Below are 26,404 nucleotides of genomic sequence, written 5' to 3' on the forward strand. Positions count from 1 at the left end.
TGGTTCATGTATGGCCAAATGCCATTCCAGGATCTTGTATACAACAATTAACTTTTTAAGTTACTGAATTATACACAAGTTTCAGCAGGTTTATCAGAAATAAGACAGGCCATTGCACTTATGCAATTTAGATATCTATTATACTCATCTTCTGTCAAAATTGACACTGGGACTGTGTCTTATCTGTATTTTTTTTTTCTGAAGATGCAATTGTTTGTTATGGAGTTTAGCCAGATATTTTTTAGTGTTTCCATCTCATATTTCATTACTTATCCTACATGTACTTCTGATATTAGGGCTACCATATTCTGGTTGTCCCAATTTCGACTCTTTCTCTTTGCATTTTTTTGAGAACCTTTCTACCCTATGAAGAAGTATCTTATCTTGGCTTCTGTTTCATTCATTGTCTGAATTACATTAACTACATTTTATTTCACACTCTTCCAATAGCTACTTCTGCATTGTTACTTGTAACAATAACAGTAAAAGAGTTCTTAAGGGAAGAGACGTTACAACTCTGCACACTGGAAAATTGTGCAATATTATAAAATATTCAGACACCTGACAGAATTCTGTGTAATTGAGGAAGAAATTTCAAATATGTTACTATAGTGGAAAACTACAAAAGTGAGAATCTATACTACTATATAAAGAGACAACATATTTTTCATTTGTGACCACTAACCGTGAAAACTACTGAATCAAACGTTACCAAATTTTAACTATAGTATCTTTATGATCCCCGGAATGTTTATCACTAATCAAACCTACATATTTTTTATTAATTAAATAAAACTGCAACGGATTTTTGTCTGTCTATTTGTCTCTCTCTTCACTAGATGGCGACACATGAATTGTACAAAATATTCGAAATACAGTAGAGCGTTGAAAAGTGGAACCAATTGGGGACTGGGGTCCTTCCAGTTAATGATTTGTTCCAGTTTCCGACTTTGTACGAAAAGATACATTAACCTGTCTGATGTTCAAATTTTTCTCCGTTGCGTATCGCTTCCTGTTGAATTTTTCTCCGTTGCGTGTCGCTTCGTGTTGAATTTTCGTCGATTTTAAGCCTAACGAAAATTTTTATAATAATCATCGAGGCTATCGTATCGTTAAAAATTATTTCTGCATTTTGTACAAACAAAATAAATATATTAAAGAATATAAAAAACATGAAAATTATACTTTAGAAGTAAATTTAGTATCAAAAACATTCGATTCAGCACGACACATTCCGACTGAAAATCGTTCCACTTTCCGGCCATTCCACTTACCGACGTTCCACTTATCGACGCTCTACTGTAGTTATTACATGGTTTAAAAAGAATACACAGATTTGCACTCACCTGACACACCAAAGGAAAGCGCACAATTTCTCCCTCACCTGACAGTTAATTAAACACAACACAGGATTTTTACCAGCCACACAGCTACATACACTGGTCAGCACACACCCGACACACCAAAGGAAAGTGCACAATTTCTCCCTCTTGGTGGGAAAATCTCACCTTGCATTCTTAAGTCTACGGTTACACGAAAAATATATTGTCTCTTTATATAGTAGTATATTAATCTCGAAAATATTCACGTTATAGAAAATGTTGTAAAATGATTATATAAATTTGTGTACTGTTTTTAGACTGTGTAAACAGGAGCATTTTACATCATTCTACAACATTTTCTATAATGCCGTGAATACTTTTGAGATTGATTGACATACTACTATATAAAGAGACAACGTTGCTTTTCGACCACTAACCGTGAAAACTACTGAACCAATCGTTACCAAATTTTAACATGTGTCAGGTGTAACCATAGACTTAAGAATGCGAGGAGAGATTTTCCTACCTAGAGAGGGAGAAATTGTGTGCTTCCCTTCGGTGAGTCGGGTGAGTGCTGACCAGTGTGTGTAGCTGTACATTGTGTATCTATAGAATACGATAGATTTGCAATAAAATACGGTATTTTCATTTATCTGCAATTTGTTGCATTCACAGAACAGTCGTTTAAGTATAGATTTCAGTATTTTATCCAATATTTATCAAAATTTTCTGTGAGACATTATGCTTTTCTGTGAGGATGAACTAAAGCAGATCATCTATCTATCTACATAAATAAAAATGTAATGTTCATTTGTTCCTACCAATTCCTTCAAATTTTGACACAATGTTGCATTCGAATATGCGCATGTTTTTATATAATATACATGTCGAAATTCTTTCCATTGGGGGGAGATGGACAGGATTAAGGCTTACCTGAAGTACTTGGCTTCTATTTATACTATTTTAGATGCGATGTTTTGCGTTTTTGATTGCATTTCAATAGGGTGCGTCACGAAATATACTGTAAAAAGGCATTTTTCTATATTCTCCCTGTGGGGGAGAGGGACAGGATTAAGGGTTACCGTGAAGAACTTGGCTTCTATTTATACTATTTTAGATTTGGTTTTTTGCGTTTTTGATTGCGTTTTAATAGGGTACATCAACAGAATGTATACTAAGAACGGATTTTTTTAAATTTTCCCTACAGAGAAGTGTTATACATTTATAATAGATACATTTTGAGCCACAACAATGCATGACCGGGTCTGCTAGTCATTAATAAGAACCTAAAATTAGCAATATTTGCCAGATATAGTCAGTCACTTTTATAATCACTTAAAAAACCAAAATTTTGGGTAAATAAACTGAAATGTTATATCCTTCGAATCTGATCCTCACCCGAGTTCAAGAATTACTCAAATGATTAATTCTCAGATATTTTATTTATATGCATTTTGGATCGGAATTCTCGCCGACCTCTCTAGTAAAGGTACAATCTGCGACAGAGCCTACACCAATATTTTGGACTCTTTGAAATCAATCACAGTAACAATCTGAATTTGTTGTTACTGTGATTGATTTCAAAGAGTCTGAAATATTGGTGTAGGCTCTGTCGTAGATTGTACGTTTTACAGAAGAGGGATCAGTGAGAATTCTGATTTGAAATGTATATAGATAAGATATCTGAGAATTAATCATTTAAATAATTCTTGAACTCGGGTGAGCATCAGATTTGAAGGAATAACATTTCAGTTTATTTGCCCAAAACCCCTTTTAAGTGGTTATAAAAGTGAGAATCATTACTTTTTAGTTATTAGTGAGAAAATCAACACCTTAAATAATTTTCCAGCACGAAGAGTTTGCATCACAAACATTTTCGATTTATTTTCTAAACCTGCTTCAGGTTTGAAATTATACAATTCATAATTCTCAAATTGGAATGTTTTCAAATATTCAATGATATTATTTATAAAATTCTTTTTAAATATTGTAAATGCGTATACATAAATATATTTTTTTAAACAATTATGTATTAATGAAATACTGAGTACATAAATAATAAAATTAAAAATAAAATAAAAATATGATAAAGTAAACCAAAGGAATTCCATATGCCTGTGCATTTTTTTTAATGTATAAATTAATCTGTAGGATTATCGAAGGACGATTGCCATGTGTTAGATGAGGATTCTGAGTCTGTATACAATAAACGTCTTCTACTATTAACACTGCAGTGAGTAATACAAAGTCACAGACAAAAACCTTTTACTGTTGTATACAACACGGTAAAAGGTTTTTGTCTGTGACTTTGAGTCTGTATAGTTAATACAATTATTTTTTAATGTGGACTTGAACATTTTTAATGTTTCCAGTGTTCTTAAGCAATGTTCATTGTAGACACTCTCATTTTTGCTTCATTTAGATTTGCAGACACCCCAGGCTTTGTTGCATATTGAACTAAAATGTTTGTTAGTTTGTTGTTATCTATGTCATATTTGTATTCATTGATTGTGTTTTAAAGATCTAATTGTTGACCCAATATACATAAGTTGGCAGTTAAATCTTTTATCTGTTATCAGGATTGAATATACACTCGGTATCGATGTGTTATTGCTGTCTCTCTCATCTTTACTGTTGTGTAGCAATTTGTAGATTGTGGCATTTCTACAGTAGCATAAGCTGGCATTTAAATATTTAGTAGCAATTTGTTTGTAAATCAATTTGAGTCTATTATCAAAGTCCTACAGATTAATTATTTATACATAAAAAAAAAAATGCTCAGGCATATGGGGAATTCCTTTGGTTTACTTTATCATATTTTTATTTTATTTTTAATTTTATTATTTATGTACTCATTTCATTAATATATAATTGTTCAAAAATATATATTTATGTATACACAGTTACAATATTTAAAAAGAATTTTATAAATAACATCAATGAATATTTGAAAACATTCCAATTTGAGAATTATGAATTGTATAATTTCAAACCTGAAGAAGGTTTATAAAATAAACCAAAAATGTTTGTTATACAAACTCTCCATGATGGAAAATTATGTAAGGTGTTGATTTTCTTACTAGTTATCCATTCCAGTTGTAATTTTGATTTTTAATCATTTTTTTTGGATAAAACAAGATAGCCTGTTAATTGGAAAAATGAAAATCACAAAGTTAATTTGCAGGGACACACTTGACTATTGGACTGAAAATCTGTGGAATGTTGTTTTAGAAATTGCATTCCAATGTTCAAATTTATGTTATATCTGGACAACACACCTTTGAGGCACTGGCTGGAGATTTATTGGGTAGCCAACTTCAAATTTTAGTAAATCATTAATCAATTATCAACTAAGAATTTGAGCCCAGGAATTGAATGTAACAAAATTGAAAATTATTGTTCCTGGGATTGAAAATTTATCTATCTACCAAATAATTTATAAAATGTTTATGTATAGAAAATACTATTCTATATCTTTGATATATCAATGCTATGTCTTTTACTGTATCCAGCTCAATGTTTATTTCCTGTCATATTCAGACTTTTTAAATCTTTTAAATTTAGACTAATTTATTTGATTCACAGTTCTTTATGTAAATTTGTGGTTATTGCATTGTCTTAGAGTATATTGAAATATATGTTTTATTGTCTTGCTGTTGGAGCATCATGCTCATCTGTTGTTTATTGGGATCAAAGATGTTTTCCAATAATGCCAACTGCACCATTGAAGTTTTGTTCTCCTCATAAGATGGTTTAATTTCTATCAATATTTGGTCAACTAAAAAATTATGCCTTTTAAGTTTTTGTATGATCTTGCCCAAGTTGCTCCTGATCAGCTTTCCATTTCTTCTCTTTTTTTTTCTTTAGGGAAAAAGATAGTTCTACCAAACAAGCTGAGCTCAAAATTTTGATAGTCAACTCAGCTCCTATCCATTTTTAGAGATTTTTGTAATTTGTATTAGTCTTGGTCTTGTCCATTTTGCTAGAAATGATTGTTATAGTTTGTATTATTTTAAAATATTGCTTTTTATTGTAATAAATCTCTTAATCTACAGTTCAATTGCTTAATATTCAACTGGTTTTTATTTGAATGCTCTCATTTTAATAATAGATATTTATTATTATTACAGAGGCAATTTAATTTCAAAAATGGACTTTGCTCTGACATACCCCATCTTGGCTCAGTGCACAGCTTGTCTGTCAAGACCTCAGCTCAGTATTTCCAAATAACTGAGTTTTGACAAACTAGGGAAAAGTCATGAAAGATTAAAATCCAACTGTTTGAACTGGATGTGACCATCTGCAACTAATCATAATACTTTTCCTAAACAAATTCTTAGCCATTACTATTTACCCATATTCTGTGATATTTTAACTGACTACAATTGGTTTTTTTGTAACTACTTTGCATTAACATTATCAAAATTTTATGCTGAATGTTATATATTTTTTGGGTTCATACATATTTAATACATATTTATTTGAAACTCAGATTTTTATTTAGACAATATAATCATTTTTTATACTGTATACTATACATAATTTATAATTTAATCCAACTTTATGTGAAACTATTCACTTAAGCTGATTACTCAATTTTCATAACAGGTTTTTATAAAAATAAGGATAGAATAAGTGCAACATTTTCAATATTAATTTTTCTAACTAGACTGTATAAAAATTGAATGCTTTGATTAGAATATTTGTTTTACTTTATTATATTGATATTGCATCTTTAATACATTAGATGTTTATTGAAAAATTTGATTTTAATAAGAATTTAAATTTATAGAAAGTCAATTATTGTTGTGTTTTCTTTTCTTTTTTTTTTTTTAAGATATATTTTTTGGGTTGAGCAAAATTATCCTACTGGTGGAAAGGAAAGTGGAATATGGAAGTTACTTGAATCTTGTGTTATTACATTTAACGATAAAGAACAGTATTATAATAATGAAAAGTATATTGAGATTTGGATTAAATATGTAAGTAGTTGTCAAAAATAATTTTATTTATTAGTTAATTTTATGACAAACAGATCTGTTTTGTACAATTTTCTAGGCAAATGCTCATCCTGATGGAATAGAAATATTCAGATATATGTACAGTCATAAGATTGGTTGTGAGCATGCAATATTTTATGAAAATTGGGCTTGGTCATTAGAAAGCATGGGAAATTTTAAACATGCTGATGAAGTTCTAACAGAAGGCATTCAACAAAATGCACAACCTGTGGAAATACTAATAATGAGACAAAGGTATGTGATGAAGATATGAACATCATAATTAAACATTTAACAAAATAATAATATGAATTCAATATTTAAGTAGGTAATCAATTTTAAAATTGTATATGTACTTGCAGGAAACTTCAAGAAAAACTAGTGAAAGAAATTAAAAAAAATTTAGAAACTCTCTCGGATGAAAATGCAATTCAGGAATCACGAACAGCACTTGGCCTTTTAAATTTTGATAAACAAAACACAGTTCCTTTAAATAGAAGTGAAGCAACCAAATTGGGTATTTATATAAAAATTAATATCTGATATATTTCTTGACATTTAAAAATAATTATAAGAATTATATATAAAGATTTTTAATAGAATTTAAAAATATTATTTTTAATGAAAGATTATTGATCATAGTATATTACAGTATCAATATATGTTATGAAAATTAGCATTATTTTAATATATTGTAAATAATGTAATACAGTCAAACTTAATATGTTCCACTGTTTTTACTTCATGTTATGTACCCATGGTGGCCAAACTGTGCCTTGTGAGCTGCATGCAGCTCTTCTAGGCCCATACTAGGCTGTAATAAGTTATAAAAAGAAGTTTTATAAACTTAACTCATACTATATTATACTTTTGTTGACTTTGGATGTTTTTATGAACTAGGACTTGTTACACCAAGGGAAGAGAAATAAGTCCTAGTTCATAAGAATGTCCAAAGTCAACAAAACTAAGTAAATAAGGACAAGAATATGTATCAGAAATTAGTACATATCATTTACACAAAGTATTTTGTAAGTTTTCTGACTATTACATAGTGTAGAGCAGGACAGGGATGGCCAACCTGCGGCACGCATGCCACAGTGTAGCACGGCGGAGTTTTAACAGTGGCACATGAAGACTTATTAAAAAATTTGAAAAAAAAATAATGTCGTTTTCAGGAACTTTATCAAAATCCGTAAAAACCGTACTTATACGCTACTGAATACAACAGTGCTGGAAAGTGGCACTGCTTGACACCAGTACAACTATATAGTAAGACAGCTTGGTCATGGAACAAGCCCAATGGTTTGAGTTGCCTTGCTTTGGTGCCGTTGGGTCTTGCTATGGTTGTCCATTCTTGAGCGAGTCCAACACTCTGGCTGTCTGGCTTAGTTGATTACTTGATTTTAAACTGCCAAGCAAGACATTAAGCTTTTTTAAAGCTGTTTTTAGATTTTGGCGTCGAGCATTGTTGTTTTAAAAATTTTATTTTCACTGTGTCCACGAGTAAACCTTCGACATCAATAAGAAAATATGATGAGGATATTGCAATTTGTGATTTTCAAACTGTTTGGGAAGAACAATTTTTGTTCATGCATCAAATACTTCCAAGCCTGTTTGTTTGATACTGGAAATTTGTGTAGCAGTGCCGAAAAAATTTAACCTGGACTGACATCTCAAACAACTGTGTAGTGATTTCAACAGCGAGTATCTTGTTGAATCACACTTATGAATAGAATTTATCAATAAAAAAGAAATCTTTAGCCAGCCAACAACCCTTGTTCCAGAAGAAAAATGACAAAATGGAAACTATGATAAAGGCTTCTTATGAACTTCCTCTGTTAGCCTGCAAGAAAAAACCAGGCCTAATACACTATACTAATAATGTATTTTTTCATACTTTTCGGTTATCCGACCAACCCCAGTCCCCAATTAAGTTGGATAATTGATGCTCTACTGTACTTTCAATCCATATTTGAACTGTTATTTCTAAATTACAAGGTGTGACAATTTAATTTTAGGACTGGTCGTGTAGCGCTGCAGTATCGGTGTGCAGAAACTTGTCTAAGCTTGTCATAATAGTTCACCATCTGGCTACTTGTCTGCAAAGGTTTGTTCATGTCTTGTAACTCATTCTTTTTCTGTACTCTATTCACATATTGCTGTGAGAAAGTGCTGTCATGTTTTTGTCATGGAACAAAAAGCGAACATTAAATTTTTTTACAAGTTGGGTAAAAGTACAACAGACACATATGCCCACATCAAGCAAGTTTATGGGATTGATGCCCTATCCTGCTCTCGTGTTTTTGAGTGGTTTGCACGTTTCAGGGATGGTTGGGAAGACCTTGAAGACGATGCTCACCCTGGATGACCTCAATCAGTTCGAACATCAGAAAACGTCGAAAAAATCGGACACTTTCTGTGATATGACAGTCGAATGTGTATTTGGATGGTAGTGGAGATAACTGGTATCAATCTGGAGACAACTTGCTTAATCATCACCGAAGATTTGGGCAAAAGAAAAATCTGCTCCCGCTTTGTTCTGCACTATCTCACTGAGGACCAAAAGCATCTCCGGCTGAAAGCATGTCAACAGTTCATTCAAGATGTTGATGATGACCCCTCTTTACTGGATCAAAATCACATTGAAGGAATGAAGATTCAACGACCTGGAGGACATACAGTGCAATGTGACCAAGGAATTGAGAGCTGTCAACGGAAGTGACTTTGCCGAGTGTTTCAAGAACTTGTACAAGCGTTGTGAGAAGTGCATTGCCCTCCAGGGGGATTACTTTGAAACACATTAAAAGGGTTTTTCATTATATGTTCTTTGTGTCCTTTTATTACCCGAGTCCTAGAATTTAATTATCACACCTTGTAGATAAAGGCATTTTATTGGACTCAATATTAATCTGTTAGAGTAGGAAAAAATTTCAAACATGAATTGGAGAAAGGAAGTAATAATTGGATAAATACAAATTAAGATTGTTTTGTTAGGTATGTTAACATTTGTTTATCAAACTTTTCATAAGATTTAAAGGGCATGATAGAGGAAATTGTGTTGTCTTTCTGTTTCAGTATTATGCTTATCAACTTAGCATCCTAATATAATTTTGTTAACATTTTAAATATTATTTTTAAATCTTAATGAAAGTTTTGAAAATGAGAAATACATTGGAACTATTTAATTTAAAGAATAAAAATAATGTAAAATAATTAAGATATACAGTAGAACATTGATTATCCAAAACAATTCGGGACTGGGGTTGTTTGGATAACTGATCATTTATGAAAAAATATATTAAACACTGAACTTTATTGTATGTATTTTGTATCACAAATACACATCTCACATAAAGTAGTACATTAAAGTAGGCCTACAGTTCATGTTGGCAGGGAGGGGGAGAATGCTGCAATACCATAGCACTAGCAGAAATTTGGATTTGCCAACTGGAATGCTTTCGGTTGATTGGTATTTGGATAATTGATGCTCTACTGTATGTATGTTTGTGTGTTTTCTTGTGAATATTTATTATAATTATAATGGTTTTTTTTTGTTTTGTTCTAGATGTATCAGTTAATGTACGACAATTGGGAAATTTAGATAAGAAAAAGAATAATAAAAAACAAGCATTTAATGTTTACAAAGATGAAAATACATATATAACAAGTATTCCAAGTCAAACTAAAAATTCTATTAAAATTGCATCTAGAGCTGAAAAAGTCAAGGAAAATGTAATGAAACCCAAGAAATGGTCAGAAGCAAAGGTAATAAATATAACAAATCCATTTTTAAAAATATTTTCAAATTTAAGTATTAACATTAGTAGTAATAAATGATTAAAATGAAATCAATGAAATGAATTTTAAATAAATATATATGTTTAGAAGAAGAATGGTTTAGTATATTGATGTCCATTTGGGACACTTGAATAGATTACCTCTCCACAACCTTCAGTTTGTTTATCAACCTGGCTGCCTTACACAATTTGATGTTCTAAATTAAAATTTTGGATGTCAAGGAGAATGCATTAGATACTCTTCTTTACATTGATGGTGCTTTTGATAAGAATGCTTTTGGGGCTATCATATATGCTGCATTTGAGCATGGTATTAATCCAGCAAACAAGAACTGGAGTGCTTTATACTATTTCATCATACTGTGTTGCTTTCCCTTTTTGGAACTTTCCTGCGATCATCCATTGTGCAAGACTGCTCTCAAGGTGATGTTTTTTTACTCTTGTTGTGGATGGTTTCTTAGGAGACCTTAATATCTCTGGGTTGTACACCCAGGATTATGCAGACAATATTCTGCTTTGTACAGGAAAATTTTCTAGTACTGTCAGATTTTCTTTAAAGAGGCCTGATTAGGGTGCAGAGCTGGTGCAGGCATAATGTGTTAAGCATCAGTTCCAAAAAACTGGTTTTGATCCCTTTATTCACAGGAGAACTTTAAAGGGTTGTTAAATCTTGTAACTGTGGTAAAAGGATGTCATTTTCTTCCTCGATTAAGTGCCTTTGACTAGCCTATTTTACATATTGCTGATGTTACACAAGACCAGGTATATCTTCTGGTTATATAGAGGTACTCTTAGAGTCTACAACCACCTGTTTTCTTTTGGATTTTTACTATGGTGGTTCAATTTAAAATAACCTATGCTGGTTAATTTGGTGGCCTACGATGTTTACAAGGACTGTTAGACTAAGCTGCAAAATTTGCAGCATACATACTGGATGCTTTACTATTACTGGGGTATGCCTTTGATCCCAGGTAGAAATCTTGAGCTTCTGTTGGGTCTTCCTCCTCTGCACCTGTTTATTCAAGCTAAGGTGAGGAGGGCTTTTTATAGGCTCAGATGTATTGGTCAACTTATTTCTAGACCAATTACTGTTGGACATATTACTATACTGAAAAACATGATGAAAGAAGATGAGTTCCAACAGAATGCTACCTCTGTTTATATTAGACATGTGTTATCTGGTCTCTTTTCTCACTTGCTTTTACTGACATATGGGTAGGTTATTTTTGTTCACAGGATAGTCTGATTTACAGATAGATACAAAACTTGATAGTTACATGGGTGCTGGTATTATTGGGAGGTGATCAGGTAGCCTTTTTTGCCCAACAGGGTAGGTTTCAAGCATAGTTGCTAGCTATTTAGTGTGTGCACTATTGTCTTAATAAGACTATCTACATTGTTTATTCAGGCTGCCTTAGACACTTGATTCTTGTCAGATTATTCAGCACTTGCTTGGGAGTGCTGTTTGCACCTCAATGAGCTGACTACCCATAACAAAGTCTTTCTGTTGTGGGTGTCAGGATATAAGGATATTGCTGGCAATGTAAATACTGATTTGCTGACCAAACAGGATACTTCATATTTTTTGTAGGGGGCCTGAACCACCTCTTGGTATTTTTTATAATCTTTCTTTAGAGTTGTTAAAGATTGGACTATCTCCAATAATTCCAAGTAGTGGAGGTTAACTCCTGGTTTAAAGTAGGTTTGCCTGGCCTACTTCTTTCAACAGGAATCATGTTTAACTTTGGTAGGTGTTGTGACTAGTTTTGGTCACTTTTGTAAACATCTGTGCTGACTGAAATTTTCCTCTTGGTTTCATGCCACTTTTGTGAATCTGCCAAGAAGACTCATCTGCATATTATTTGTGAGAGTGCAGATTTCTGCTCGACAAACTTGTTCATCTGGGTTTCACTTTGTTGAGTCCTGGTGAAGTCTCTCAATTTTCCTTCAGAACTCTGCTGTTTTTATATTCATTTTTTAACTTACCCTATTTGTTTCTCTCTCCAGATAAAATCTTGTAACTCAATTTTTACCCACTTCCCAATTTCTGATCTAGTTGAATTAAATGCTAAACCAAGAATAATTTTGATAATTCAGTGTTACATATATAAACTAAAAAGTAAAAATTTAAATAAATACTTTTTATTTACATAAATGCACTAAAAAGTAAAAAATAATTTTTTTAGCTTTCACAGTATCCTTGTATCAGGTAACCAAAAATAAAGTGTGGGGCACTCATTTTTAGAAATATTTTTAGTTTCACTTTCTATCAATTTTTATGGTGTTTCTATGAGTGCTGTGCACTTTATTTTTGATTGCATAATATCAAGTATATTGTGAAAGCTGGGGGAAAAATCTTTAGTTTTAAGTCTATCTATATGAATTAAAAATAAATTTTAAAGAAATGCTTTTTTAAGAGGTCTTACTAAAAATTTTAGGTCAAGGTATATTTGGTCTGATGGCTCCTACTTGTACACTAACAATAACAAACCAATGTTCAGCATTTTATTTAGATATGCAGTGTTATGATCACTGATACATACTGGACTTTTGCACTTAGAGCCTGCTCTTATAGATGAGGCAAAATTGGCACTATAGTCTGCAAAGTATCTAAAAAAATTGCATTTTTAAAAACTTTTATAGTATCAAAAGCTTTTTTTAAAATAATGATTACCACAGAGATGTTATTGAATAATTACTGAAGTATAGTGTTCTTATAAGCCAAGAGGTGTATTATTTAGTGTTTGACACAGAACTGTAGTTTTTTTTTTTTTTGGTAAGCCAAGACATGCTGGGACACACAAGTATGCTCTTAAATGCAAAGTATAAACAACAAACTGTTATAAACAAAGTAGAATGTGTGTGCAGAAATATGGTAAATTTAAGACTAAAGTATAAATTCTTTCATTTTTATTTTCATTCTTTAATTTATGCTTTTTTTCTTATCCGTATAGTAACAGTGAAATTCCATTAACCTGGCACTGGTATGCTGGCATGTCAAGCTTGTTGGGGGATATCTGTGCACTGGGTAGGTCCAGAGTTAAGATTTTTGTGTAAAAGTTCTCAAAACGTGCAGTTTTTGGAAAGGGGTGTGGATTCTCCTAGAGATGACATGATGCTCTCCTAAGTAAAACCAATTAGCTTGTGCATGAATTTTTGAAAGACACTAGTGCACAGGTTTGATATGAGAAGCAGAAATATTTAGCACACTTGGAATAAATAATTATTGTGGAATCAGCTACAATATGTTAATGTTCATATGCTTTGATAATTAGAGTATGTCTGTATTTATAGGCAGTAAAAGTGTACAAAGCACAGAGTAAAAATAGTGTTCTTGTTACAAGCCAATCATGGGTATGAATAGCCTGCAAAAATTGAAATGATGTGTTAAAAAATCATAAAAGGTCAATTTATAGTTTACACATGAAGATATGTAAAATTGTGTCCAGGGGATTGAAAAAAACTATAAAAACTGTCCAATAAGGCAGCATATTTAATAATCCAGCACTATGCCAGTCTTGACGATGCTAGATTAATGGAATGTCACTGTATTTAAAAGTACACTTCTTTATTGAAATAAAAATTAAATCAATTTTTATTAAAAATCTATGTTAAATAAATAACTTGTAATTGTTTAAATTTGCAGATTCCACAAAAGAATGCATTGGTTAAACATCAACAAACATTTGACGTTCATATTGATGAAGAAAGTACCAAGATAACTAAGTACAATTTTCTTATAGAAAAATTTTGATTTTCACATAAGAAAAATTTCAATAATAAAAATAATTTTTAATAATCTGAAACTGTGCTGTAAACTTTGTTGCTGCTTTGAACACAATAAAGTGCTATAAATTAATACACTTGACGGTTTTTCTCATCTTTTATTTAGTTGATACACGTGAAAATATACACGTTTCGGGTTCCTAAGCCCTTCCTCAGCCAACTAAAATATTAAAAGAGTATACAACACATAAAAAATACATAAGGTTTTAAGGATTTATATAAATATTTTGATTTAAAACATACCTATGCATACACAAAGTTTTACAAGTAAAGTTATATCATAAACAGTGTATTCACAAGTTCCTTCAATACATCTCCAAGGCTTTATATGTCAGAGACATCACAAGTGCACTAAGACAAGCATACTGATACTCATTCATCCTTTACGTAATATAATACAAATTTGCATATCGTATAATGCCTATGACAATTTTACAGTTGTATATTTTATTGTCATAGGCATTATACGATATGCAAATTTGTAATTATATTACGTAAAGGATGAATGAGTATCGGTATGCTTGTCTTAGTGCACTTGTGATGTCTCTGACATATAAAGCCTTGGAGATGTATTGAAGGAACTTGTGAATACACTGTTTATGATATAACTTTACTTGTAAAACTTTGTGTATGCATAGGTATGTTTTAAATCAAAATATTTATATAAATCCTTAAAACCTTATGTATTTTTTGTGTGTTGTATACTCTTTTAATATTTTAGTTGGCTGAGGAAGGGCTTAGGAACTCGAAACGTGTATATTTTCACGTGTATCAACTAAATAAAAGATGAGAAAAACCGTCAAGTGTATTAATTTATAGCACTTTATTGTGTTCAAAGCAGCAATAAAAATTTTTCACGTGTTTATTGATAATTTGATAAATGTTAAGTCACGAGCAGAAAAGTACCTGTTTAATTGTAGAGAATTTATCTGTGAGTTTAGAAAATAAATATAAATATGCATATTTATTTAATTAAACAAATACTGTACACCTAAACATCTGATAATTATCATTAAATTTTTTACTTTATTTCATAGGTTCTAACATTTTTCAGCATTGCACTTTCTTTTGATATTTTAAAATATCTTTGCATTACTATGGATGCAATTGAAATTAAGTATAAACAAAAGAGTTTTATGTATTTTTTTAATTTTTACTTATTTATAAATAACAGAAAAATAAAGATGTTTATACTTAATCAAAAATAATCATAGTTTTATTTTTGATAAAAATGTAATTGTAGAAGTGTTTTAGGTTAAGTAAACAGTTTTTTAATAAAATTTTTATACTAATTTAATTGTATTTAAGAGGCAGAAACAGATAAAAATTGATCATGCAAATTAAAACAACACCTAAGTTTTTAATTAAATATAAATGAAATTTTTTTCCTTTAATAAGGATGAGGATAATTTTTTATGGGGTATGAGATTAATTTTACAATTTGTAAAAAGTCTGTTTTTTCCGTAGATATTTGGAAGTAGAAATGTGACACACAATGCTTGTTTCAAGTTTCAGTAAAATAAAAAATAGTTTATTGAATTGAAGATTAAATATTTTTAAATTGACTTTTGTTTTATAATTAGGCTTTATGCTAATTGCTTTGTTTTGAAATTTACACAGTAGATGAATATCAATATTGAATTATTACCACATTGTTCCAAATACAGTATGACAAGTTTCAAGAAGTGTTTCATAAGAAAAAATATATATAACTGAATATCGTATGACCTTTATTTTTACATCTGCAGAATTGCCTGTAAGATAGTTAAAGTAACCAGTGCTGTTCATATGCTTCCATTATTCTTATGTTTCATTCTGTTTCACTATTATTGTTGTACTGAGCATATATCAGAACTGTACTTTTGAAATTGAGCTAAATAATCTAGAAATTTCTTGTTTGCTGAGACGTTGAACCTTATCAACATGTGTTGACCATTTTCTCCTGCCTAAAAATTATGTAAAGGAAATATTACATGGACACTGTATTAGGAAGTAAAAACAGTGCTGTAATGCATGTATGAAGGTCATACTCTGTGCAAGTTAGAAAGAACTTGCTTGCATATAATATGACCCTTTACTAAAATCTTTAGTTCTCAAAGAACTAAAAACATTGAAAAAAGTCACACTATATTTAGAACAATATGGTATTTTATAAACAAAATTTACAGAAATGTCTCTTGTCAAATAGTATTAGAATTTAACAAATTCATTTCTATTAAAGATAAGTTTCTTTTTATATAGCATTTATTTTCAATATAAGATATATTTTCTAGAGTAGAATATTTTTTTAAGTAAGGCAACATGGCACTTCTACAAGAGTGTTATGCCCTAACACAGTTCAGAATTTGGGGAAATTTCCCGTTCAACATGGTTTGAGAATTTGGGAAATACTTCATACAAAATTTCACAACATTTAAGTGAAAATTTCACTCATTTGATATTTTTCATTCAAATAAGCATGCATGTTGTCTCAAATTTGCTCATGAATTATAGAATATTAGTGATGTAATGAATAGTATATTTGGCCAGGAGCGTGGCCAAATGGCCAAATACTTGGCTTGATTAACATACACATGAAAATTGGCGCGCAAACCGCATTATGACAAGGATCGCACACCCTGCTCTCTATTGTCCAGCTGTCACTACGATTTTTTCTTCCAGTAGGTCTAATAATTATACTTTAATTAATTAATTTAAATAATTTACAGTAATATGAGATGGCACCTAACGTCTACCTCTAGTGCCAAATTAGTTTATAATTTATGTAATAGCCATAAATAGCCCGATATGATTTGGCAGTTGTTGGTATTTAGATGTAGGTTATAACAACTCTTTAAGCACTAAAATTTTGTTTTTACTATGTATTTGTAGACTGAATAGTACCCTAAGGATATACTTTAGTGGGGACATATAGTCTAGTTCAGGGATGGGCAATCTTTTTCTACGTAAGGGCCGCATTTCAAAACTTTTGAACTGACGCGGGCCGCACACAAGAGAAAAGAGGGGGTAACTGTCGGTAAATCACAATTCTTTATTCATGTATAATTATAAATTAGCATAGGTATACTTAATATAGCTTCTGGCACCGATCTAAACAAAATATATCGGAAATATTTGGTTAAATATCAGTCACTGCTAGTTTTAAATTAGCTTTGATGTGTCTGTTAGCCGGTTTCTTGTTTGAATTTTTACTAAATTCATTGCAAAAAAATTTTTCACAAATATAAGTTGTAGAAAATAACGTTTGAATTTTTGTCGAATATCTCATTAAGCTGGGAAATTGATATATTTATTCATATTTTATGCCACGTGGGCTGCAAAAAATATTACTGTGGGCCGCGGGTTGCCCATCCCTGGTCTAGTTTCTCCCCAGTTGTGGAACAGTTCAAATATATTATTGGAGGTTTCTATTTGTGAAGTTTTGTGATATTTTGTTGCTATTGTTTTTGTCAATATTTTTAAAATTAACATGATTTCAAATGTTATCTTTTGTATATAATGAGAAATGCTCATTCTTTGCTTTATATATGAAATAAATTATATATTAGTTACTCATCTTCTAGAAATAGATAAATAAATCTTTCATTAAATACGATCAGTTTGAATAAAACGTTTCGTAAATCATTTTAAAATATCATAAAAAATATTAAAATATGAGCGAATACAAATATAACATAATTAACCAAACAATAACATTAATGCCCGATACATTCTAACCTACACACCATCAATGCCATAAGATATCGGGCTAGATAAAGGCTATAATAATATTTAATTACAAAATAATTTAATACTAGAGTTAGATGCTATTTCTTATTAACTTCAATAATTATAATTTAATGTTCAGCATTAATAAAAGTTACCAAAATGATTAATTTACTGTGTTTTTGTTATTTCTTTCTCCTGTTTTTAGGTATTCAGTATTCGGCTGAATAGTGATTTAAATATTCAGTATTTGGCCGAATACAGAGTAGTAACTGAATATTTGTTACATCACTATAGAATATCAAAATTTTGTATTTATGTTGTGCCTTTCATCATGTTTAATGAAAATTGATAGTTCAATTATTTTCCCCCTGACCTAGCTTTCCTATCAACCAGGTATTGTAGATGTTGTTTTTCAGGCATTAGCATTTAAGACTGACGTCATGTTTTGGTTTTATAGATTAGTTTTCATATTTAGTAAATTTTAATTAAATATTTTTAGGCAAGTGTTGTTAACATTTTTTCTAACTGCATGTAAGTAATCATTTGTAAAAATGATGAACAAAATATAATGGTATCTCAGTACTCACACAATTTGGTATTTGAACACAAATTCCAGAAAAAGATTACTTGATCCTCAATTGAACAAACATGACCAACTAGGACAAATTTTTGATTAACATATTTTTATGCTAAAAATAAAATGAAAACATTTCTGATATTTCTAATCAACATCAACAAAAAGCTTTGATGATGATGATGATGATGATGATGATACTTTGTAAAAAGAAAATGCCCTTGTTTAACTAAAATTAGTATTAATGCATAATATAGTATTTTTAATTGTGATTGTTAGTTAATTATTGATGGGAAATAAATTATCAATTGCTTTACTAAACATATTTCTTGTAGTGACAAAAAAGAATAGCATACTTTTGTTAACTTTTGGAATCTAATTTCATGTTTTGCATTGGTCCTTTGTTTTGTATAGCATGGATTTACATAACAGCATTTTTTCAAAACATAACTAGTGTGTTATATAACCTGCACATTATATATCTGAGTGAAACAAAATATTCATTTGCTTCCTAATTCTTAGAGCTGTAAAAGTTTAATTTACAAAGTATTGTTCTTGCATTTAGCCATTAAAGTTGTAATCAGACTATCTGGAAAAATTTTATGGTTAATGCTACTCTGTAATACTATGTATTCTGTTTGCATATTATTTAATAAAATATGTAAACGTTATATAAATTGTGTAAACAAAAATTAACTTTGGTAATGGTACGAAAAGAGAACTATATTTTTAGTGTAGACAATCCTAGCGTAAATATTCATATGAAACTTAAAAGGGAAACTGTAAAGGTTTGCTTTTAACGTAGCGGGTCGAAAAGCCACGCAACCGAGATAATTGGTCCCACCTGGCGTTGGGGCTATAAACGGCCGGGAAGAACAAAGGAGTAGCGTCTCCGTTTAGGGGTCAATGTGTTTGCCACGTGTCGATCGGCTTGGAAAAAAATGTAAACAAGGGATGGACGCGACTGTAAGCTACATCATTGGGAGTAGGGCGGACGTCTTTGGAAGCTCCCAGGGGAAAGGAAGGACCCGATTGGTCGCAGGTTGTCGCCGTGGAATCCCTTAAATTGTAAGGGTGGCGAGAGGAACAGGGAGAAGGGCGAGAGACCGGATACGTGGCAGTCTGACACCTAGGAAGCCCGTGAGGTGTAGAGAGAGAGTTCTCCTCTTAGGAATTCCTCTGAGAAGGGTTAGGGCAGAGACCGGACGGCCACACGGTTGAGCCAACTCCGAAAACCAACCAAAGTTTTCCCCAGAGTCTAATAGTCCCCAACAGACAAGCTGTACGTGAGATACCACACCTTTGTTGCATCGTGTGTGTAATGTTGTCAAACTTGTACATTCTGTAAATATTTGTTTTGTAAATAAACTGTAAATATTCACTGGACTGAGTGTGGAGGTGTACTTTTCTACGAACCAACGTAAGAGCATTCTCGGGTCGTAAGAACTAACCCGAGAAGGATCATCGTAAAGATCGTAGCGGATTACGTAAGGATCTTCACTGAAACAATTGTCAAATTACAAATTTGCATTTTGCGAATTTTGGCTGCAATCTGAAAAAATTTTACACCTTCAAATTCTGATTGCCATTGTTTGTCTTCTCTTAATCTCGAGAACAGAGTTATATAGATGAAAGATGAGACCAGATATGGAAACCTTAGGGTAGGAGATTCTGATTAACTAAATAAGAACCTCCAATGCAAACCATTCAAAACTTTTCCTTTGAAGGAGGTTAATAGATGACTGGCAGGACTCTCTTGTTAAAGGAAAAGTATGATGTACGGGGGCAAGCCACTACTAATTTGAGCTGGCAAGCATATATGTTAAATTAAATAAATTAATTAAAAATACAATTAAAAATTGGAGCCTGGCATTATGATAATGTCACAATAAATAATTGCTCATCTATAATTTAAACCTTTTTTTCTATAAATATTTGTTAAATGAATGTAAAGTTTATAACTATTTAATATTTGTTATGTAATAGAGAACAAAAAGCATAAAAATGCAATAATGATGGATATATAAACTACAGTAATAAAAAAACAACACGCATTTTTAAATATGGAACCTGAAGTTCGTATCAACTTTATAAGAATACAATCAAAAGTAAATTGTAAATCATGTATATTATTTCACTTTTTCCTATTGGATGCAAAAAAATTTATAAATAATGAAAAATTGCATGAGTAATTGAGTTATATCAAACCAAAATACCTAAATAGCCTTTAAAATGCAGTCCAATTTATTTACCTACCAAACATTTTTGGTCAAATTAACTGATCTTTGTCAAGATCGAACAAAATTTTTGCCAAACGAAATTTCTCTACCAAATGGAAAAAATTCTAGAACGTTTTTAAATCCTAAAAACCTTCGCAGATTCGATTGTGCGATTCCATTTGCTCTTTTAAACTTGTACAGCTGTCACTTTCCATGCCAATGCGATTTTATACAAAATAAATTGGACTGCATTTAAAAGGCTATTTGGATATTTTGGTTTGTTATAGTAAGTGCAGTTAGAGATTTAGTGAGTTATATCAGTCTATCAGAAATAACAATTATGAATATTTTGTGTGAAATGTTACTTATAATTTCTTTATTGTAAATTTTATTAATTTTAATATTTGTCTCTTCTTTTATTTAGAAAAATGCCAATAAAAGGAAATGTTTTAAGGTAAAATTGTAAATTCTATTTACAAATGTACAGTACAAATTTCAATGTTTTTTAAATTTTATTTTTTTTTTTTTTAGTAGTATTAAGAAATCCGATTGGGTAGTTCCTCTTGCCTTATTTGAACCATCAGATCCAAAACAAATACCAATGTATCATAAACATAAAGTATATACAGGGTTAGAAGAGTTTTCATTTGAAGAAATTGAAGCAGCCAGGAGAGAGAAATTACATAAAGAAGAAGAAGGTAATTAACAATAATTTTCGTTCCTTGCTTATAGATAATTTGATGTCAGGAACAAGCAGATTTTTGGACTGGTCGATCTTGTCAAGACCAAATGTTTGTACTAAATGCATTGGTTCAATCAAAGCTGCAGAAAAAGAGAGGAAAATTTTATGCTGTTTTTGTGGACTTTATGATTAACAGTATCCTAGACAGATCTAAAGTTTTATGGTCTCTATTAGAGAGAATAGGTATGAATAAACAGTTTCTTGGCTTTATCATTCATATATACCGTATTTGCTCACATGTAAGACGAGGTTTTTATTCATTTTTTACTGCTTCAAAAACCTAGGTCATCTTATACGTGCGAGCAAAGGATTCTGTGTTTTTGCAATAATTTTTCTCAACCGTGTTTTTTCAGTTTTTACCTGATGCTCACTCTCTGGTGTTTAAAACCAAAACTATTTTACCTGGTTCATGTGAATCATTCTTTTGTATTGTCAGGAGTAAAGATGAATAGCAATGGAAAAAGCAAAGCTTTTGAATTGAATTCCAAATTGAAATTCCAAAATTGGCTTACCAGGGAACAACTGCTTGGCCATGTACAGTGGCCTAGCAGTTGTTCCCTGCAACACTGGGAGTCCGGTCCTGGGTTCGTGCCTCACCAGGATGGGCTGGCCACATGGAGTTTTCTGGGTTTTTCTCTACATCTGTGATGCCTGAATAAGAGCCAGTTACCCTTAAAAAGATCTCCCGGAAGGTATCCCCGAGGCAGAACGCCCAAGTGTTGCTTTGCCGTAACTTAACAAAACAAACAAAATTCCAAAATCACACAAGAATCCTATATAAGTTTTAATTCATTCTCACATGAAAACAGATGATTATTCAGAAACCAGAATTGTAACAATCTCATAAGTGTAATCGATGAAGAGTGGATTAGACTGTTAAGAATTGGCAAAAAAGTTCCTGATTGTCCTTTACATTAACAAATTATGTTTTCGATTTTACAAGATTTTTTTCTTTAAAGTTTAAAATGCTAGTAATTTTTGTGGGGCAATGTATGCATTTATGTGCATTTGATATTATTTTATTTGTGATTAAATGAAATAAAATTACAATTGTATTAATATATCTAATCTTCTTTATTTTGATCTTTAATGTCACATCTTGTCCTATATGCAAGATCGTCTTATACATGAGTAAATACAGTATTCCAAAGCTACTGCAAAAGTAAAGATACTAGCTGAAATGACTGATTTGTTTGACATTGACATTGGAGTTTTGTGGGGTGAGATTCTGAGCCCACTGCTTCTAAACTTAGATGTTTAAAAGCATATTAGTTTGATAGTGCAATTTGCTAAATCTGAATTACCTGGAATTTTTCTCTCTGATCAAGTGGAGATGTGTGTGTTAATGTATGCTGATAATGATATAATTCTTGCTGATACTTCACAAATGTCGTAAAAGAAAATTGCAATTCTAGAGCAATTGTGTGTGACTACGAATTATTTATAAATGTTTTAAAAACTAAGGTCTACTGCCTTTCTTGAATACCATCATTTAGAGAGAAATGGTTTCTTCATAATCAATGTTTACAAGTTGTCTCAAATTACATACATCTAGAAGTTTTATTTTTGTCTAACGAGCAATTTTTACAGGCCAAAAATTATAGTATATGTAAGGCTAAAATGGCACTGGGTTCTATATGGCCCATTTTTTCAAAAGCTAAAATTAATACAGTGGGTGATCAGATAACGAACACTTTTGTGAAACATTTTTATGTTCGGACAACTAACACCTCACAGAACAAACATAAGAAGAAGCGATGTAAAATAATGAATACTGAATGGTCTTGTCTTCAGGCAACAATTCGGAACTTTTCGGAGCGTGGGAGATGTCGACATCGACGCTCAACCTGGTATTCACTGATCAGATAGTATTCCTCTGAATTTTGAAAAACTCTCCCATGTAATTCCAGCCTTTTATTTTTCTGACGGAAAAAGTTTATTTTGTAGTATTCACAAGACTGTCGGGTGGGCACTCGTTAAGTTTTGCATCAGTTTTTATTTCTGAAAGATGAGAGTATAATAGCAAAGATAGAGAGTGGGAAGATGATGTCTGATGTTGCTGGGCTGTATGGCTTAAACAGGTTTACGGTAGGCTGCAGTACAATCTTATCTAAGAAATATACAGTATAATCAAGAAGACTCAAGCATTTTAAGGAGTAAAAAAATCACATCTGAGAAACAAAGAACATTGAAGAGCTCATAATGGAAACTGATCTGACAACAGAAGCATGCCAAGAAACTCTGCAAAATATGTTTTCTTCTGAAAAAGAGGATTAATCCCAATATCTGTTATTAAAGATATTTTGAAGAAGTGCGAGGATGTCAGAACAACAGTTTTAGAATGGCATCCAAACCAAGTTGAGGTTAATAGGCTTTCGGATCTCTACAATTTCAATGCTATTATTAATTACTTCTGAAAAATCCCGAAGAAGAGAGAAAAAGTAATTGATATTAGACAGGTTCTTTAACCCCAAACAAACAGAAAAAACATGACTAGTAAAAATGCAAGAGTGTGAATATATGTATTTTTATTATTACATGTAAATAACGTCGTAAGAGAGTATATATTTTTATTTTTTGAGGTCTCCAGAACAAATTAATCAAATTTTCATAAAAACCTATGGTAAATCAATAATCGGTTAATGAAAGATTCCGATAGCAAACAAAGTCTTGTAATGGATTATGTTCGTTTACTGATCATCCACTGTACTACTCATATAAAATAATTTCAATGATTTTATCTGTATTGTGTCATGCTGCTCCTGTATGAGCAATTTTATAATATGGTAAAATAAAATTGTTTTTGCTTTGTCTCTGAAAAATTTTTATACTATGTAGTCAAATTTCAGCTTGCATGTTGCGTTTTGAGTTTAGTGTTTCTAGAATATCGACAATTGTAATAAAAGAAATAATTTCATTTTGGATTAGACTTTTGAAATTGAAGGATAAAAGTTACATTAAATTAGCATACAACAAACTATAAATTAGGTTAAAAAATGGACAGTTATACATATAATTGGATGATGGTACTGAAAAATGTTAGATTGACATGATTTTTCCTTTTTATGGTTGTCTCAAGATCCTCATATGATTGAAAGCTATCAAATGTTAATTCTAAAAGTGTGTTGTGAACAATGCATACAAGAAGATTGGTCTCTGCTGGACGAGAACATTTTCTATTACGGTGTAGTATTAAAACAACTTTTGTGTGTAAAGATTATTTGTTTATGGACATAAATTATGAAAAACGATTAATTCTTCAACTAAGATGTGGTCAAAATTAAATTTTGGCGTATAGTAGACTAATAATAAATCCTGATAGAATTTGTAGTAATTATTGTAACATGCAAGTGTATGAAACTTGGAAACTTGTATTTTTCTGTTGTGTGAAATTTGAAAGAATTAGTTAAAAAGTTATTTGATGAGATTTAAGTCTTGAAAAGATATAATTAGTTTTTTGTGTTTTTCAAAAACTGATTATTACTGTGTTTTATTTTGTGTTATCGTGTACAGTACATTAATTTGTTAAATATTACTAACTTATAGTTTATCCCCATGTTCTAACTAACCTTTAACTAAGGTTCATGCAATAAAGAATTATTATTATTTTTATTATCATTATTATTATAGATGACAGAATTAATATATAAAATTAATACAATTTCAGAAAAATTAAGAATTCAAACATTAGAAAAAGAAATTGCCCATTTGAAAACTCAATTTCAAATGATGAAGAAGAATAGGTAAGAGAGAAGATTAATATATAATAAAATATTTATTTTTATAATTTCCATTTCATTGCAAAATAAATAATAAATAAATAAAATAATTTGTTTAATATTTTCAGTTCTTCTACTGATATAGAAAGTTGTCATTCATTAATGCTTAGTGAAACATTAACTGAAAAGAAACAACTTCCTGACCAAATATCACAGGAAGTTCAAGAGACAACTAATGTTGTTAAAAGTGATCGTAAGTATTTAAAATTTCAACTGTTTTTGATTAATCATTTAAATTATCGTTAAATTACTACCGGATTTGTAATTCTTTAAATAATTTTAAATATTAAAATAATCTGGTGTGAATTTTTTGCTGTCTTGTGATTTGACTCATTGTTATTTTCCTGAAAAATGACAGAAATCGCATCTCAGAAAAGGAAAACTTTTTCACCACTATCCCAGGATGGATCACGACGAAATATAAAGAAACGAATTGGAAGCAAGGAAAAGGTTACAGGTGAGTCAATGGAGCATTTGATCTCCTCTTATATAAGTTTCAAAAAAGAGATTAATCCAAAATAATTGTAAAAAACGATGGGGTCAGACTTTCTATTTTTTTTACTTTTTAATCTTAAAGTATACAACAGTGTAAAATGGAAAGTAAAGGAACATTTTGCTATCGTTACGCAAAACAACAGTGTAAATTTGAATATGGGAATGCTAACAGCGGAATGCTGGGAATTCTTTGTAAACTATATAAGTGGTTTTTCCTAACAAGTTATTGCCGGAATATGAACTGTGTATGATCAAACCTACTGAAGAGGCCTTTCATAAGAGGCAAAATGCATTTAGGAAGTTTGTTAAAGTAAATAAAGTTTTTTCTCCAAGTTGATTTCCTTTTACCAGTTTAACTTTAAGCTTTTTTATTCATTGTTAACACGTCTTAAAAAAATTTTTTAGTCATACAATATCCATAAGTCTGAACTGGAAGAAAAATATAATTTTTTCGTATACTTTAAGATTAAAAAGTAAGAAGAAAGAGATTAATGTTTAGGAAGGAATTAAACTTTTGTTGAAACTACAAGCCTCTTTAAATAGTAAATTACAAGTATTTTTAGAGCAATTAGATAGAATACATTTTTGTGAAGCTAGGAATAGTGTTGTGCCTGTATTGAAAATATAGACACTGCTATGGTAGATCTTGAATCTAGACTCTGTCGTCAAAATTGATAACGTTAGAAATGATAAATCAAATGCAGAAATAAATGCAATATGTAATAATTTACATGAAAAGTTTATGAAACTGGAAGATAAAGAAAGAAGAAATAACTTTGTAGTTTCAGGTTTAGAGGATGGCGAAAAAATGGATGATTATTAATACAAGGTTCAAAAATTATTTGGTGATAACTTTCAGGTTATGGATGTGAATATCGAGCGTACATATTGAATTGGAAAATTTAAACCTAATTCGAAAAGACTGGTTATTTGTGAATTGTTTAACTTTGAAGATAAATAAAAATATTAGTAAATTGAAAGT

General features: G+C 30.8%; 1 protein-coding gene across 1 annotated transcript in view; it reads left to right on the forward strand.

The window, feature by feature from the left end:
• LOC136982402 (mitotic checkpoint serine/threonine-protein kinase BUB1-like) overlaps window positions 1–26,404 on the forward strand; it is a 101,655-nt gene that overhangs the window by 17,136 nt on the left and 58,115 nt on the right. Inside the window, exons 3-12 of the mRNA XM_067278894.1 lie at window positions 6,160–6,304; window positions 6,381–6,577; window positions 6,685–6,839; window positions 9,888–10,087; window positions 13,766–13,845; window positions 20,831–20,860; window positions 20,938–21,104; window positions 24,816–24,891; window positions 24,996–25,120; window positions 25,286–25,384. Coding sequence (XP_067134995.1) covers window positions 6,160–6,304; window positions 6,381–6,577; window positions 6,685–6,839; window positions 9,888–10,087; window positions 13,766–13,845; window positions 20,831–20,860; window positions 20,938–21,104; window positions 24,816–24,891; window positions 24,996–25,120; window positions 25,286–25,384 — 1,274 coding nt within the window. The remainder of the gene's footprint in view (window positions 1–6,159; window positions 6,305–6,380; window positions 6,578–6,684; window positions 6,840–9,887; window positions 10,088–13,765; window positions 13,846–20,830; window positions 20,861–20,937; window positions 21,105–24,815; window positions 24,892–24,995; window positions 25,121–25,285; window positions 25,385–26,404) is intronic.

The sequence above is a fragment of the Centruroides vittatus genome, unplaced genomic scaffold, assembly GCF_030686945.1.
Source record: "Centruroides vittatus isolate TY-2023 unplaced genomic scaffold, ASM3068694v2 contig_824, whole genome shotgun sequence".
Lineage (NCBI taxonomy): Eukaryota > Metazoa > Arthropoda > Arachnida > Scorpiones > Buthidae > Centruroides > Centruroides vittatus.